The sequence below is a fragment of the Lissotriton helveticus genome, chromosome 3_1 (assembly GCF_964261635.1).
Source record: "Lissotriton helveticus chromosome 3_1, aLisHel1.1, whole genome shotgun sequence".
Lineage (NCBI taxonomy): Eukaryota > Metazoa > Chordata > Amphibia > Caudata > Salamandridae > Lissotriton > Lissotriton helveticus.
In genome coordinates this window covers 542,134,267-542,147,480 of record NC_136061.1, presented here as the reverse complement: position 1 = coordinate 542,147,480, position 13,214 = coordinate 542,134,267, and the positions used below count along the sequence as shown (strand labels likewise).

The window sequence follows — 13,214 nt, the reverse complement described above, 5'->3', positions numbered from 1 at the left end:
GGAGAATGCCCATAGGAATGAATGGCCCATAGGAATGAATGGGAATTACCGATTCGGTACAGATTCGGTATTTACCGAATCGGTAATCCCGAATATTACCGATTCAGTAAAATGTACCGAATCTTTATCTACATCCCATTTACCGATTCTGAAATACCGAATCGGTAAAATTTGGTATTTTAGAATCGGTAAATGGGAATTACCTACATCTGGCCTTTAGTGTATAAATAAAATACGTGTTTCAAAATATATATTTTTAGAAATATGCAAAAGTAACTGCATATAAAATAAGGCAAACACCTTAAATGAATGATAAAGAGTAGTGGAAAAGGCGCTCATTTACTTTATGAAACATCAATAGGTTAATGCAATCGCTGCAGATGTCTGTGTGCGCGTAATTAGAGAGGAATAGAATCTGATTCTGGTGGGCACAGTGGAGAATAGTGACTTGTGTATTTATTGAGCTGTTAGTTCCCAGTCAGTGACTGAGAAATCACTGTCAATACATGAGTCATTACTTTAAGTGTCACACATTTGGCAGTACAGTATCACTCATAAGTACATTGAAACCATGTAAATGTCACACATAAGTGATGTGAGAACTTGCCAGCTATGTGAGCCCAGTTCACAGACCCTCAGTAGGGAGGTACTGCTTTGGTATCTATTCTAGAGATAATGTACGGTTAGAAATATACACCACAACAATACGTGTTTTACCTTCGGTTATTCTCTTCCCCACCCGCCTCCATCAGTGGCCAAATGTCTTACCTTATCCACCAGCTTCAGAGATCTCTCCTTTCTGTCCTGCACACGCCTTTCTTGGGTCATATGTGGGAGAGAGAAAGAAGGGTCAGTGCATTACCCATCCTGATAAGAGAACAGCCTTACCCAAGGTTTTGCGCTGCACTGAACAGACATGAGTTCATACACCATCCACCATTAGTATCCAGGTTGATGGCTGCAGGGTGAGGCAGCGCCTAGAGAATCCCCAACACAGACTTCATCCACCAACAAGTAGGTGAACCAGTGCAGTCTACCTAGTGGTACGATGACGGTAATAGGAACCATCAGCCTTATGAGAGGCTCTGCTTCTGCTGGCTGAGGACGAGCTCTAGAAAGAAACTATTTTTAATCTTTACTGTTTACCTTCGTTCGGTAATGCATTTTTAATGCAAATATATCCTGGCCATGATTGTTTTGAGTATTAATATTTCGTCTGACTGTAAATGGCTAAACAAATTAAACATTTCATTTCAGTGATGAACCCTTGACTGTCATTTCTGCAAAACTTCACACTGCAAAACCTGCAAATTACAGTGGCGCTGTAACGCTGAATGTTTATTCATCTCAGGAGTGTCAGTACGAGGTAAGAATAAAAACTGTACATTTGAACGCCTGAAATTTACTACTGTTTCTCTCATTTACGTTGATTTTATTATGATTTGTTCTACTGATAGGTCAATAGTACAGAAATATATGCTAGGAAGCATTTACTGTTCCATAATTTTGAACTGAACCCTAAGCCCATCTTATTCTGTACTTCAAAGTCATGCATGGTGGTCTCTTTTTTTTTTTCTAAATCTATGTTTCTCGGCTGCTTTTGGCGGCACTGTGCAGTAAACAATACCCTAACAATGCAAATAAGTTTGCTCCACAGTGGCCAAAATGCATCAGAATTCTGTGGTAGATCTCTACAAATCAGTTTAATTGAATAAATATTAATATTTAAATTGTGTCTAACTCCCAGCATTTATTTAAAAAGACATTTCGGTTTTAAGTTAATGTGTGAGAAATGTTCATTAACTCACAATCATATTCCTCCTGAAAATGCATACCTCGAAAAAAATAATAGCCCCCCTGATATAAAATGCACTTTCTGCAAATACCTACTTTTGCGAAATATGAATAAATATGAATGAATAATAACTTGTTTTTTAACTCAATCGCTTAGTTTACAATGTAGCGTAGGTTTAGGGCGTGCACCACCTCTGTTTATCCAAACTTTTGCAATTTTTCCGTGCTGCCTAGGAATCACTCCCCCCTGGAGTGTGGTTATTAAATCTGGTAGGTAGCAGTCCTATCTGATGTAGGACTGTCTCCCAGGGCACTGGGTCTGTGCTGTGATATCCAGCTGTGCTTTAAATAAATCGGATTTGACTCAATGTTTTTTGCGAAATTTCATTTATTCTTTCAATATCTTCTTTTTTTAATGTTCAGATCACATTTACTTTTTCTTGTATGTCATCCTGACAAATCTTTCTTATTATGCATCTCCAATACATTCTCCTTTCCAATGCATTTCGTTCAACATCAAGAAATCGCCATAGGCAAGGGCAGATAGAGACATGGTGTGAAATCAATTTATCAGTAATCACGAGTATAGCCATGAATGAATGAAGCCAGCTATTATGGCGCAGCATAAAATTAGAGAGCACAGAATGTAACCAAAGTGAACCATAGTTTTATATTAAGTTACTGAAACGGTATGTTTATATTCTAGAATGTTTCCCTGATGAAGGCGAAAATGTCGCCGAAATGCATTGGAAAGGAGAATGTATTGGAGATGCATAATAAGAAAGATTTGTCAGGATGACGTACAAGAAAAAGTAAATGTGATCTGAACATTTAAAAAGAAGATATCGAAAGAATAAATGAAATTTCGCAGTAAACATTGAGTCTAATCCGATTGACTGAATATCACAGCACAGACCCAGTGCCCTGGGAGACAGTCCTACATCAGATAGGACTGCTACCTACCATTTTCGTTTACAATGTCCCAACCACCACCCTTTGTGAATGATCTAGGAGAACCATTGATTCCTTGGAAGAAGTGGATACAATTGTTTGACTCTTACCTGATTGCTGTTGGAGGAGATACATTCTCCTCTGTATGTAAACAGCATATATTCTTACATAATTTAAGGACCCATGCAAGGAAACTTTTTGATTACCTGATTTAAATACTGACGAGCAAGGGGGTGACGAAGATGCACAAGGATGTTTAGAATTGGACGCATACCTAAATACTCTCAAGAAATTAGAAGAACAGTTTGGAGAGAAAATCAATGTTATGTTAGAAAGGCACACGTTTTTTCTAGATCACAAGGAAAGAATAACAAAACAAATTAATTACATTTCTGCCCTCTGAGGATTGTCTGCTATGTGCGATTTTGGATTACTGACTGACTCTCTCATAAGCGATCAACTGGTAAGGTGCACGAGGGATAACAAGGTTAAAAAAAAAGAATTCTAGTAGAAAATCGTGACAATTGAAGCTGTAAGCATAGTTAAAAATATAGAACACGCTGCTTTCCGTATAAAAGAAATGAAGGAATCTAGACACAAATTTGGTAACATATAGTAGTGCACACAATGTTTCAGAGAAAGTTGACAATGGTAAAAAGTGAGTGCAATGGAGGTACATAAACAAAAATCTGAGAATAAAAGATTGAGATGTTATAGATGTGGAAATATTAGCCACTTAGCAAATAATCTAAAGTGCCCAGCAAAGAGAGTGACCTGCAGGAAATGCAACAAAAAGGAACACTTCGTGAAAGTCTGTAAAGACATGGGAAATAAAATCACTCTTATGATTAATGATTAGGATTTAGAAAGGAAAGAAATGTATTTCAGGTTTTGAGTGGGAAGGTAAATTCTGAAACGACATAGCCAACATGTGACAATTAAAGCAAAACGTTCTAAGCAAAGAGTATACCATGTTACCTTGTGACATAAACCTGGGAGATATAATAAGGACCCTATCCCTTTAGCAGGAATGTTAGGTATGCACAAAACTTTCAAGGATAGGGCGACATTAGGGAAAGTATACATCTCTAAACAAGCCTCCAAACCCCTTAGGTTGGAAGAACCAGAAGGACCTAGGGATAAAAATGGATCCTAATGCAGAAGAAGTTGTTTGATTAGTTAATAGATCCATCACAGGCATGGAGATATGTAAGAAATTCCCTAAACCTTTTCCAAATAAGTGAGGATTACTCAAAGACTTTCTCAACAAAATGAAACTTAAACCCAATGCGAAGCCGGTGATTCACAAAGTACGCCCTATACCATTACAAAAGCGTCCCTCAAGAAAGAATTAGACAAACTGGAATCCACAGGGATGATTGAGAAAATTGACTGTGCAAAATGGTTAGCTCCTGTTGTTATCGCCTCTAAGAAAGGGGGAAAAGGTATCAGTCTTTGTATTGATCTTAGGGATCTCATTGCGAACATATGGATAGACAGACACACACTACCAAACAACAATGAAAGGTTGAGTGTCATTCAAGGCGCAAGCTACTTCAGTGTGATAGACCACTTGTTGGCCTATCATCAAAAAGCTTTCCATCCAGACTATAATGCCCTATCATCTTTCACAACTCCATTCGGGGCTTACCATTGCTGCACGATGCAATTCGGCCTGGTATCCGCTGCAGCTGTTTTTCAACGAGTAATACAGCACTAAAGTGGACCTGCTTTCAAGATGATATTTTGATTTACGTTGATTCTAAAGATGAACATAACAACGTACTTGAAGAAGTTTTAAGCATTATGAATCATGGAGGATTTACTATATAAATGGAAAAGTGTAAGATAGGTGTCAAGTTACCTTGGACACCATCTCTGGAAATGGCATTAGGCCTACGAACAGCTTAGTTGACTCCGTCGACTTAGCAGCAGCACCATCGAGGAACTTCAATCTTATCTTGGCCTATGAGAATATATGTCTAAGTATATAAAAAACTTTGCTGAACAAGTCCAGTACCTGAGAGCCTTACCTAAGAAGTCAGTTCCATTTGAGTGGAGTGTTCAATGCCAGTCCGATTTCAATCAAGTGGAGGAAGCTATCTCTAGTGCCCCTCATGACGTGAAAGCTAAAACTACATTGACAACAGATGCCAGGTTTTGGGTGTTGGTGAAGGGTGTTGGTGCAGCACTTTCCCAAATAATTGACAGGAAATAAAAAGTCATAGCCTTTGCGTCAAGAACCCTTAGAGATGCGGAATTCAATTACTCCACAATACCCTTCATCCTGAGGACAGGCCACAAACTTCTCATTCCTGTGTTTTCTTCTAAATACATAAAGAGAAAGCCACTCCCTGAATACCTAAGTGGGTATTGGCATTAAAAGGATACAGCTTCAATATTGTGTTTCTCCCTGGAAAGAGAAACCAAATAGCCGGCTGTCCTTCTTTATTGCCCATAGCTTGTGAGGATCAACAAGTTAAACCTCGAGAGGAAGCAATCTTGCTCATAGAAATCCCAGCCATTGATAAAGAGGAATGGGAACAGTGTGAAAAAGATGATGTAATCTTAGCAACTGTTAAAGACAAAATAATCAAGGGTTAGCCAAATAAATTTCATGAATTACCAGGCAACCTCTAAACATATTGGAATGTGAAAGATGAGTTATCCATTGTGGGTAATATGGTTTTAAGATCCAACAAAAATGGACCCCTTAGTAACACAAGGATCTCATCATTGAAATAGCCCACAAGGGTCACCTAGGATGGAGTATGACAAAACTTAAGGTCAGGAACGCCTAACGGTTCCATACATGGACTCTATGGTAGAAGAAAGCATGAAGGACTGCTTAGCTTGCTATTCCAGTGACAAGACCAAAGTCACACGCAAAGTTCCCCTTCTCACTGTAGAGGTACCCACCAAACCATGGGTGAAACTAGGTTTCGACATGTTAGGATCCAAAAATGCGTTCCATGTACACAACATATACATGTTCGTATTGATTGATTATCATTCACATTGGGTCCCAACTAGAGCAGTGAAAAACATTAATACCTCCACATTTCCTATCCAATACATTCTCTGAGGATTGCATTACTAGTTCTATTGTTACCGACAATGATGTACAGTTCACTTCTGTAGAAATTACGCAATTCTTAAAGAAACTTGTTTATCAGTCATGTAAAAATAACCTCCCCCACACCCTAAATGTCCAAAGGCCAATTGACTAGAGGAAAGGGTAAATAGGATTGTTAAAGACACCATAAAATTATCCCATACCATGGGAACAAGTTGATAAATCCATAAGGAAAATGTTGTGGTTCTACCATACCACTCCCAATGCAGTTTCACGAGTATCGCCAATTGTCTCTATTAAAGGAAGAAATCCAGGTTCCAAACTTACAATTACTTGACTAAATGGTGGATGTCCACTCTGAGTAGCTAGAGACTCGGTCAAAAAAATTAGGAAAACACCAAAATGAATACAAGAGATGGTATGACAACAAATGGGGAACTGTGAGATGTGATCGGAGCAAAGTACAATCTCCATGCTGACGCGACCACGCGGCAGAAACTGCCTGACATTACCTGTGCTCATTTCCAGATCCAGGATAGGCTATTGTAGTTGTACATGTTTTTAATCTGATTTTACTTACTTGTATGCGCTGATTACTGCTCCCCTTGCCGACCGCAATGCCTGTAACAGCAGGCCCTCTATTGCAGGTCAGCATTCTAGTTGTTCCCTACGCACAGACATAAATCTCCATGCTGACATGACCGCGCTGTGGGCGCACTGCCGGCACACCAAAGGCAAGCCCATCTGTGCCCGTCAGCTCAGGTCAGCCCCTGGTCCTTTTGTCTGCTACTGCTATTCGAGGGAACAGCTACTAACACTCAACAAAGAGAACTGTGCCTACATTTGCAGATGGGATGGGGCGAAGGATTCTGCTCCTCGCAGATGCAACCGGTACCCTATCTTGCATCTTACTTAACACCATATGTTTAATTAAACCGAAGTACGAATTTGAGAACCTGATGCAAACATCCAATCAATATCTGGTGTTTCTAACAGAAACTTGGGTCAACGAAACATCAGTACCAGAATGGATTTCTGCCATACCACTGGATTGCAATCTCCATCTTAATTGTAGGAATAAAGTTGACACCTACTTTTTGGTGAATAGTCTGACTAGTTTTGGATTGACCCAGATTATCACTGAGCCTACGCACAAGGCCTTGCATACGTTGGATGGCATTTTCACGAATAACTCCAACATCATCATGGATAAAGTACTGCCGCTATCTTGGACAGATCATTGCGCCATCTTTTTTAAAATCATACTTCCTGGGAATATAGTACCTGCCTATAATGGATTTCCTGCTACTAAGATCCGAATGTGGCATAAAATTAAAAATCATGCCTTAGAAGAAGCTCTTTCCAAATACCTCCTTTCATTAGATTTAGATAAATTACAAGACCGCAGATAATTTTGACTGCTGGGTCAGAGATATTAACTAAGCATAGGAGAAACCAACCTTCAGCTCCATGGTATTCTGCCGAACTGAGAGGATTAAAATGTAAGTGCAGATGTGTACAACTCATCTGGAAGCTAGAATACAGTGAACAGAAAAAACACAGCTGCAGAGCAGCACTAGAAGAATACAAAGAGGCAATTATAGCGGCCAAAACCAACTATTTTACTGCTAAAATCGAGGCGGCACGTCTCATTTGGGGTGACAAGAGGCCGCGTGTGAAATGGCAGACCTTGAACCTGCCGTATGAGAGAGGAGGATTTGGGGTTCCAGACATGTATCTGTATTACCTGACTGCACAATGTTGCTATGCATATGCCTGGTACCACCCGGACGCACGTGTCCCCTATTTGAAGCCGGAGGCTGACCTAGTACTCCCGCAGAAGCTTTCCGACATTCTACCCACGGGCATCCCCAGGGACCCTCGCGACATCCAGACTGTCTCCACCACTTGTTGGGCGTGGGACAGATTGCATAGACTGTTGGGCCTAGTTCAATTATATTCTCCGGCGTTGCCTCTACCAAATCCTTCATTGCTTCCCATAACGGGGGAGGTCTTGTTTCAGCGTACACTTGAGAAATTTCACATCTGCACGATAGGTGACCTGTTTCTAGATGATCATGTTTTCTCGGTGTTGGAGGAGGCTCGATTCAGTGAACGCTCCTTTATGGACACCTTTGTACTGAAGCGTATGTATTCCATGCTGCTGGCCACGTTCCCTTCCTTCCCGTCTGCTCCTGAGCTGGCCCCACCACTGACCCTAATTATTGAATGTCCCACAGGCGCACATTTGATCTCAAAACTGTACAAACAATGTGTGATGTCCCGGCCATCCTCTGATGCTAAAACACGCTCGACTTGGGAGATAGATTTGGGCAGGCCTATTACAGATGACCAGTGGGAACAGTGCTGCAGGGCAACTAAGGAGGTGTCCTTGAATAGCAGCTATAAGCTGCTTCATTTTAAGTTTCTCCATAGAATGACCAGACTCCCGCATGGTCCCACAAGATAGACCATAGACCATACTAGACCTCACCACTACCAGAAATGCTCAGCTCCATTTGCCGACTTTGCCCACCTCTCCTGGACATGTCCTAAAATACAGCAATAGTACATAGATTCAGGTACACGTCACATTAGGGGACATACTCTCCATGTCGTTGATCCCAACTCCTGAGATTGCATTGTTGGGGTATGTGGTTAATTTCCCTAAGAAGGTCAGAAAATTAGCAGCGCTAGGTTTCCTGTTAGCTAAGCGTGAGGTGGCATTACTATGGGATAGCAAGAGGGCCCCTTCCCTGCAGACATGGCTTCGCAGACGGCTAGTGGTATCGTTCCCGAAGGGGTTGGCTAGGAGCATGGACCACGACGGGCACCCATGGGGTTGAAATGTCTTTATTAACTGTCACTCGCACTTAAGTTCTGTTTATATCAAGGGGGGGGGGCTGAGTGAAGCAGATATTTCCTTGTATTGCAAATACCCTGTTGAATAACTTATGGTATGTCTTCGATTCTCCCCCACGTTCCATTATCCACTTGCACCAGGGTTTTTATCATGTCGTGCATATCACAATGCATATATCTCTGTTGATGCCAATACTATATGCCTGTCAGGTTCGCACCCCGGACCCCCGCCCCCCTGCCCTTACCGTGTTCCGAGGCTGGACGCACGGCGCTTGCCACCACCACCTTCACGAACCTGCGTCTTCCGACCGGCGGCACGTAGAACAGGCAGCGTCACGGCCGCCATGGACTACACTACCCAGAAGGCCGTGAGCGGCGCATGCGCGACGCATGCGCATGACTGACACGGCTTAAATGGCGGCCGCCAGTGAGGAAGGGCGTTGGATATTGCCGAACGCTAGCGGAGCCTAGCATACCTCGGGAGAAGCGCGAGGCCAGGGCTTGTCTCCTTTTCTTGACATTTGGACCCTTGACAGTTTCCAGTACCGTTTTGCCCGCAACGTTCGTGGAGCCATTCAGCCCTGTGTTGTTGTACCCCAGTACCTGCCTACCTGCTACCAAGGGGGTTGGAACGAGCAGTGCTGACTGGGAGCTGCCCTCCTGAACAGACTAACCACCAGAGAATACTAAGGGTGTTCCAAGCGAGGACGATAACCGCGGGTTCCCCAAACCTGAAGCCTGAACATTACCCTACCGCAGCAAGCGGGACTCGAGCGGCATTGTCGGCCGCTACTTTGCACAGTGCCCTCCGTTGGTGAGCTACCTGGACGGGTGCTCTTGCGGAGGACGGTTGGTCCCTACGGTTCGCTCGGCGTTGTCGGCCGAGGAGGGGTTCTGCAAGGAGTTGCTGACCGGTGAAGGGTATCGTTGACTTTATGTTCGTCCTGTTTCTTTGTCAGATGTGTGCTCTTTCTCGGATGTGACATTAAACATCCTAACAGTTCTATATCTCGTTGTTGTCTGTGTGTTTGTACTGGTTACACGCATTGCTTAAGAAACTGGCGGACTAATACTGCGCTTCTCTCGTATGCACACGGGGAACCCGGTAGGCAGTCTGAGCGCTTGGTGCGCTGGTGGGTTCTCTCTGTGGCAGTCCTCACAAGCATCAGGTTGACCCTGAAGACCCAGAGGATCACAATGCCGCAATATACTATATATCTTGCTCATGAATGTATAAAGCTGAAAAATAAAGCTTTAAAAAGAAAAACAAATCGAGGCGGCAAAAAACAAGAGTAAAGAGTTTTTTTAAACTGTAACCTTGCTGTCCAAGCTCCAACGGGAGAACCAATTCTCTCCTGATCATACCTCTGTAATAAAGTTGCCAACTTCTTCCAGTCTAAAGTACAAACAGTGTACAAGGAGCTGGCAGGGCAAATACCTATTACGACCAAGAAGGCCTTAACTTGGGATAATACTTCTGGCTCCTATCCCACTTGCCAGTTGCTATGTTTTCCCTCTCTATCTTTCAGTAGAGTAAAACAACTACTACTAATCACCAAGTCCACCGTACATTTTTCATATGGTTTCAGACCTGGTTAGCACACACCTGACCCCGCTCCTAGATAACATTCTAGGCTCAGCAGTCTTCCCCGCCTCATGGAAGAAAGCCTGTGTTCGAGGCATGTGGGCTGCTAAATTCATATCTATAGCATAGATCGCCGCCTAGTGTTGGGTCCGGATGATTGCACATTGTTGTCCTGGAAGAGTCTTCGAAGTATCACGAGATAGGTGGCTCCTCCCCTGGACTACAGTGCGCATGGGCATCGACTCCATCCCCAGATTGTTTTTTTCCGCCATTGGGTTCGGATGTACTTTCGTTCTCTCAGTTCGGAATCGACATATTCTCGAGGCCAAAAGGCCTTTCTTTCTCTCTTTGTCGTCGGTATTGTTTGCGTTCGGTGCCCAGTTTTGTTCGGACTCGCCTTCCGAGTTCGACATTCCGGGAGTCGCGTGACTCTTGGAGCTCGAGGCCCAGTCGACGCAGCAAGACCCTCGCCGACGCGACATGGAACGGAGCCCGTTCAAGAAGTGTCCCGTGTGCGGATCGAAGTACCCGCACATCGACGTCCACCCGGTGTGCAACAAGTGCCTGTCGCCGGACCATGATGAAGCCAACTGTATGGCTTGTTCCAGATTTCGTTCAAAGAAAACGATTCGGCTTCGGCGCGTGGCGTGCATGGAGGCCCGGCAGTCGGCCCCGGTGGACATCTTCGACAGCGACGAAGCAGACGAACACGACGTTCACCTGCAGATTTCGCCTCCAGCGGAAGAAGTCGAAGACGACCCTCAAGTGGATGTCGAAGACCTACCCGTAGCAGACGTCGTTGACGAGGTAGGAGACGACGATGAGGCCAATGGGGCCATGGAAGATAACTCAGAGGACGAGCTATGCCCCGTTCGAACTCTTTCTAAGGCTCAGGTCGAGGGATCGCCTATCGGCCTTACCCAAGACCTTCTACCAAAATCCACAGCCCCGCCTCCAGGCCCGGCTACGGACACTTCGGCGGAGCCGCCATTGAAGAAATCGAAACCGAAAGTGAGACCTTCGGTCTCCGAACACCCTAAAGTGGTTCAGGCGCAATCGAAACTGAAACCCTCTGGTCCACCATATACACCCTCGTCCTCCGGGGTGTCGGGACAGCCCAAGCCGAAGAAGCAAGTCGACCCGGCCACGTCGGTGAAATCCGTCCAGCCGAAGCAGACTAAAGGCGTCGGGGTGCAGCCCAAGAAGGTTGTCCAGACTCCGTCCAGGAAGGGCGTCGAGCCGAAGTCCGGATCGGGTATCGAGCCGAAGCCGAGCAAGGCCGCGGCACCGAAGGCCGCAAAGGGCGTCGAGCCAAAGACCGGCAAGGGCATCGAGCCAAAGGTTGCCCAGGGCACCGCCACAGGCACGCCTCGGACCGACCAGCCAAAGTCGTCGACGAGCGAGTCTTCCCACGTTGCTGGACCGAGGTCGTCTGTCGTATCGGCGAAACCGTCCGCTTCGTTCACGAAGCAGGTCTCGGACTCACTCAAGCGTATCCGGGACAAAGCCTCGGCAGAAGACCCCAGAACGCCTTCCGCGCCGAAACAGTCGGTCCCCACCTCCAAGTCATCGACGTCACTCCTCTTCACGTTACCACCGAAGGTGGCACCAAAGGCATTCGCTATTTGGAAGAAAGAAATTAGGAACTGGTGTTTGAAAACCATGGACATAAAAGGACTAATGACAGGCACAGACTATAGTGAGACAGAGAACATGATACAAAATTATTTTATTATTCTTATTTCATTATGATAAAAAGCACATTTGTCATTTGGGAATACATAATTATTCTGTGCATGCCTTCACTCAATATGTGACTTATTGTCTACATATGTAGGCTACTGTTGTCAGATCCTATACAGTTTTAATAATGATATGGCTGGAATGGGGATCTATACAGGATTAATTTTGGAGATATTTATACAGTAAAACATGGCTGAAAATGTCAACAACTACGCGCGTTTCGGCTGGAGGCCTTCATCAGGGAGCCATGTAGATATCCAGGTTGACCTGTACATATTTAAAAGATAAAAACAATAGTGGTGCTTGTCAATGTCCGTGAGAAGTCCTAGATATATACATTTCGAGAAAATACAGTACACATTTAGTGGTGATACATTTATACAATTTTAAGGCACAGAGATAATACATGCCTTAAAGAGGGGAAACAACAAGAAGAACCTGACCTAATATTTACAATTTATATACAATAGGTGTTATAACCAATAGTAGATTAATGCATTCGCTTGATAAAGTCAGGCACAATTATACCATTTATCTAACACACTGGGTTTGACATATTTAACAAAGGAGGAGGTGGGGAGAAAAACTTGATAGCGAGGGCTTTTAAGGGTGACATAATTTGAAGGGGGTAGGGATGAGGACTAGGAGGGGAAGGGCCCATGGGATGTGTCAGAAAATGAACCAGTGGAGCAGGGAAAACAAAACAGAGATAACCAGGGAATGGATGTAATTAGGGGAATGGATAAAATTAAAAATTAAAAGAGTTTGATACCTGAACATGTGAAAGATGTTGGTTCACATGAATGGAATAAGTTGGTACAGATAGAAGATGGTCTATCTTGGCGGTTTTAGCTGTGGGTGAATGATAAATTGACTTAGTGGACGAGAATGCAGACATAAGCAATGGCAATAAGAACTATGAACAGATCGCCAAAAGAGATCCAATACCTGTGCTGTGAATCGCTGGCCTGTATTCTGCACTTCAGATTGCACATATGGCTGTGATCTCTGGTATTTAAACTATGAGGTAGAAAATGACCACTTTAGAGATTTAGATAACTTCTGCTATTGAAAGTCAGGGCTTATAGACAGGAGACTGATAAGGAAATAATTAAGATACCTGTGTTGATGCTCTTTGTATACCAGAGACTGCACGCTGTGGGTTTTAGTTGGATGATGAATAGATAACCTATGTATCAGATT

At 43.7% G+C, this 13,214-nt stretch overlaps 1 protein-coding gene across 1 annotated transcript in view; it reads left to right on the top strand.

Moving 5' to 3' along the window:
- The window catches only part of PGAP1 (post-GPI attachment to proteins inositol deacylase 1), an 896,430-nt gene that overhangs the window by 538,275 nt on the left and 344,941 nt on the right, over positions 1–13,214 (top strand). Inside the window, exon 18 of the mRNA XM_078680427.1 lies at positions 1,258–1,366. Within this exon, the coding sequence (XP_078536553.1) occupies positions 1,258–1,366 (109 nt within the window). The remainder of the gene's footprint in view (positions 1–1,257; positions 1,367–13,214) is intronic.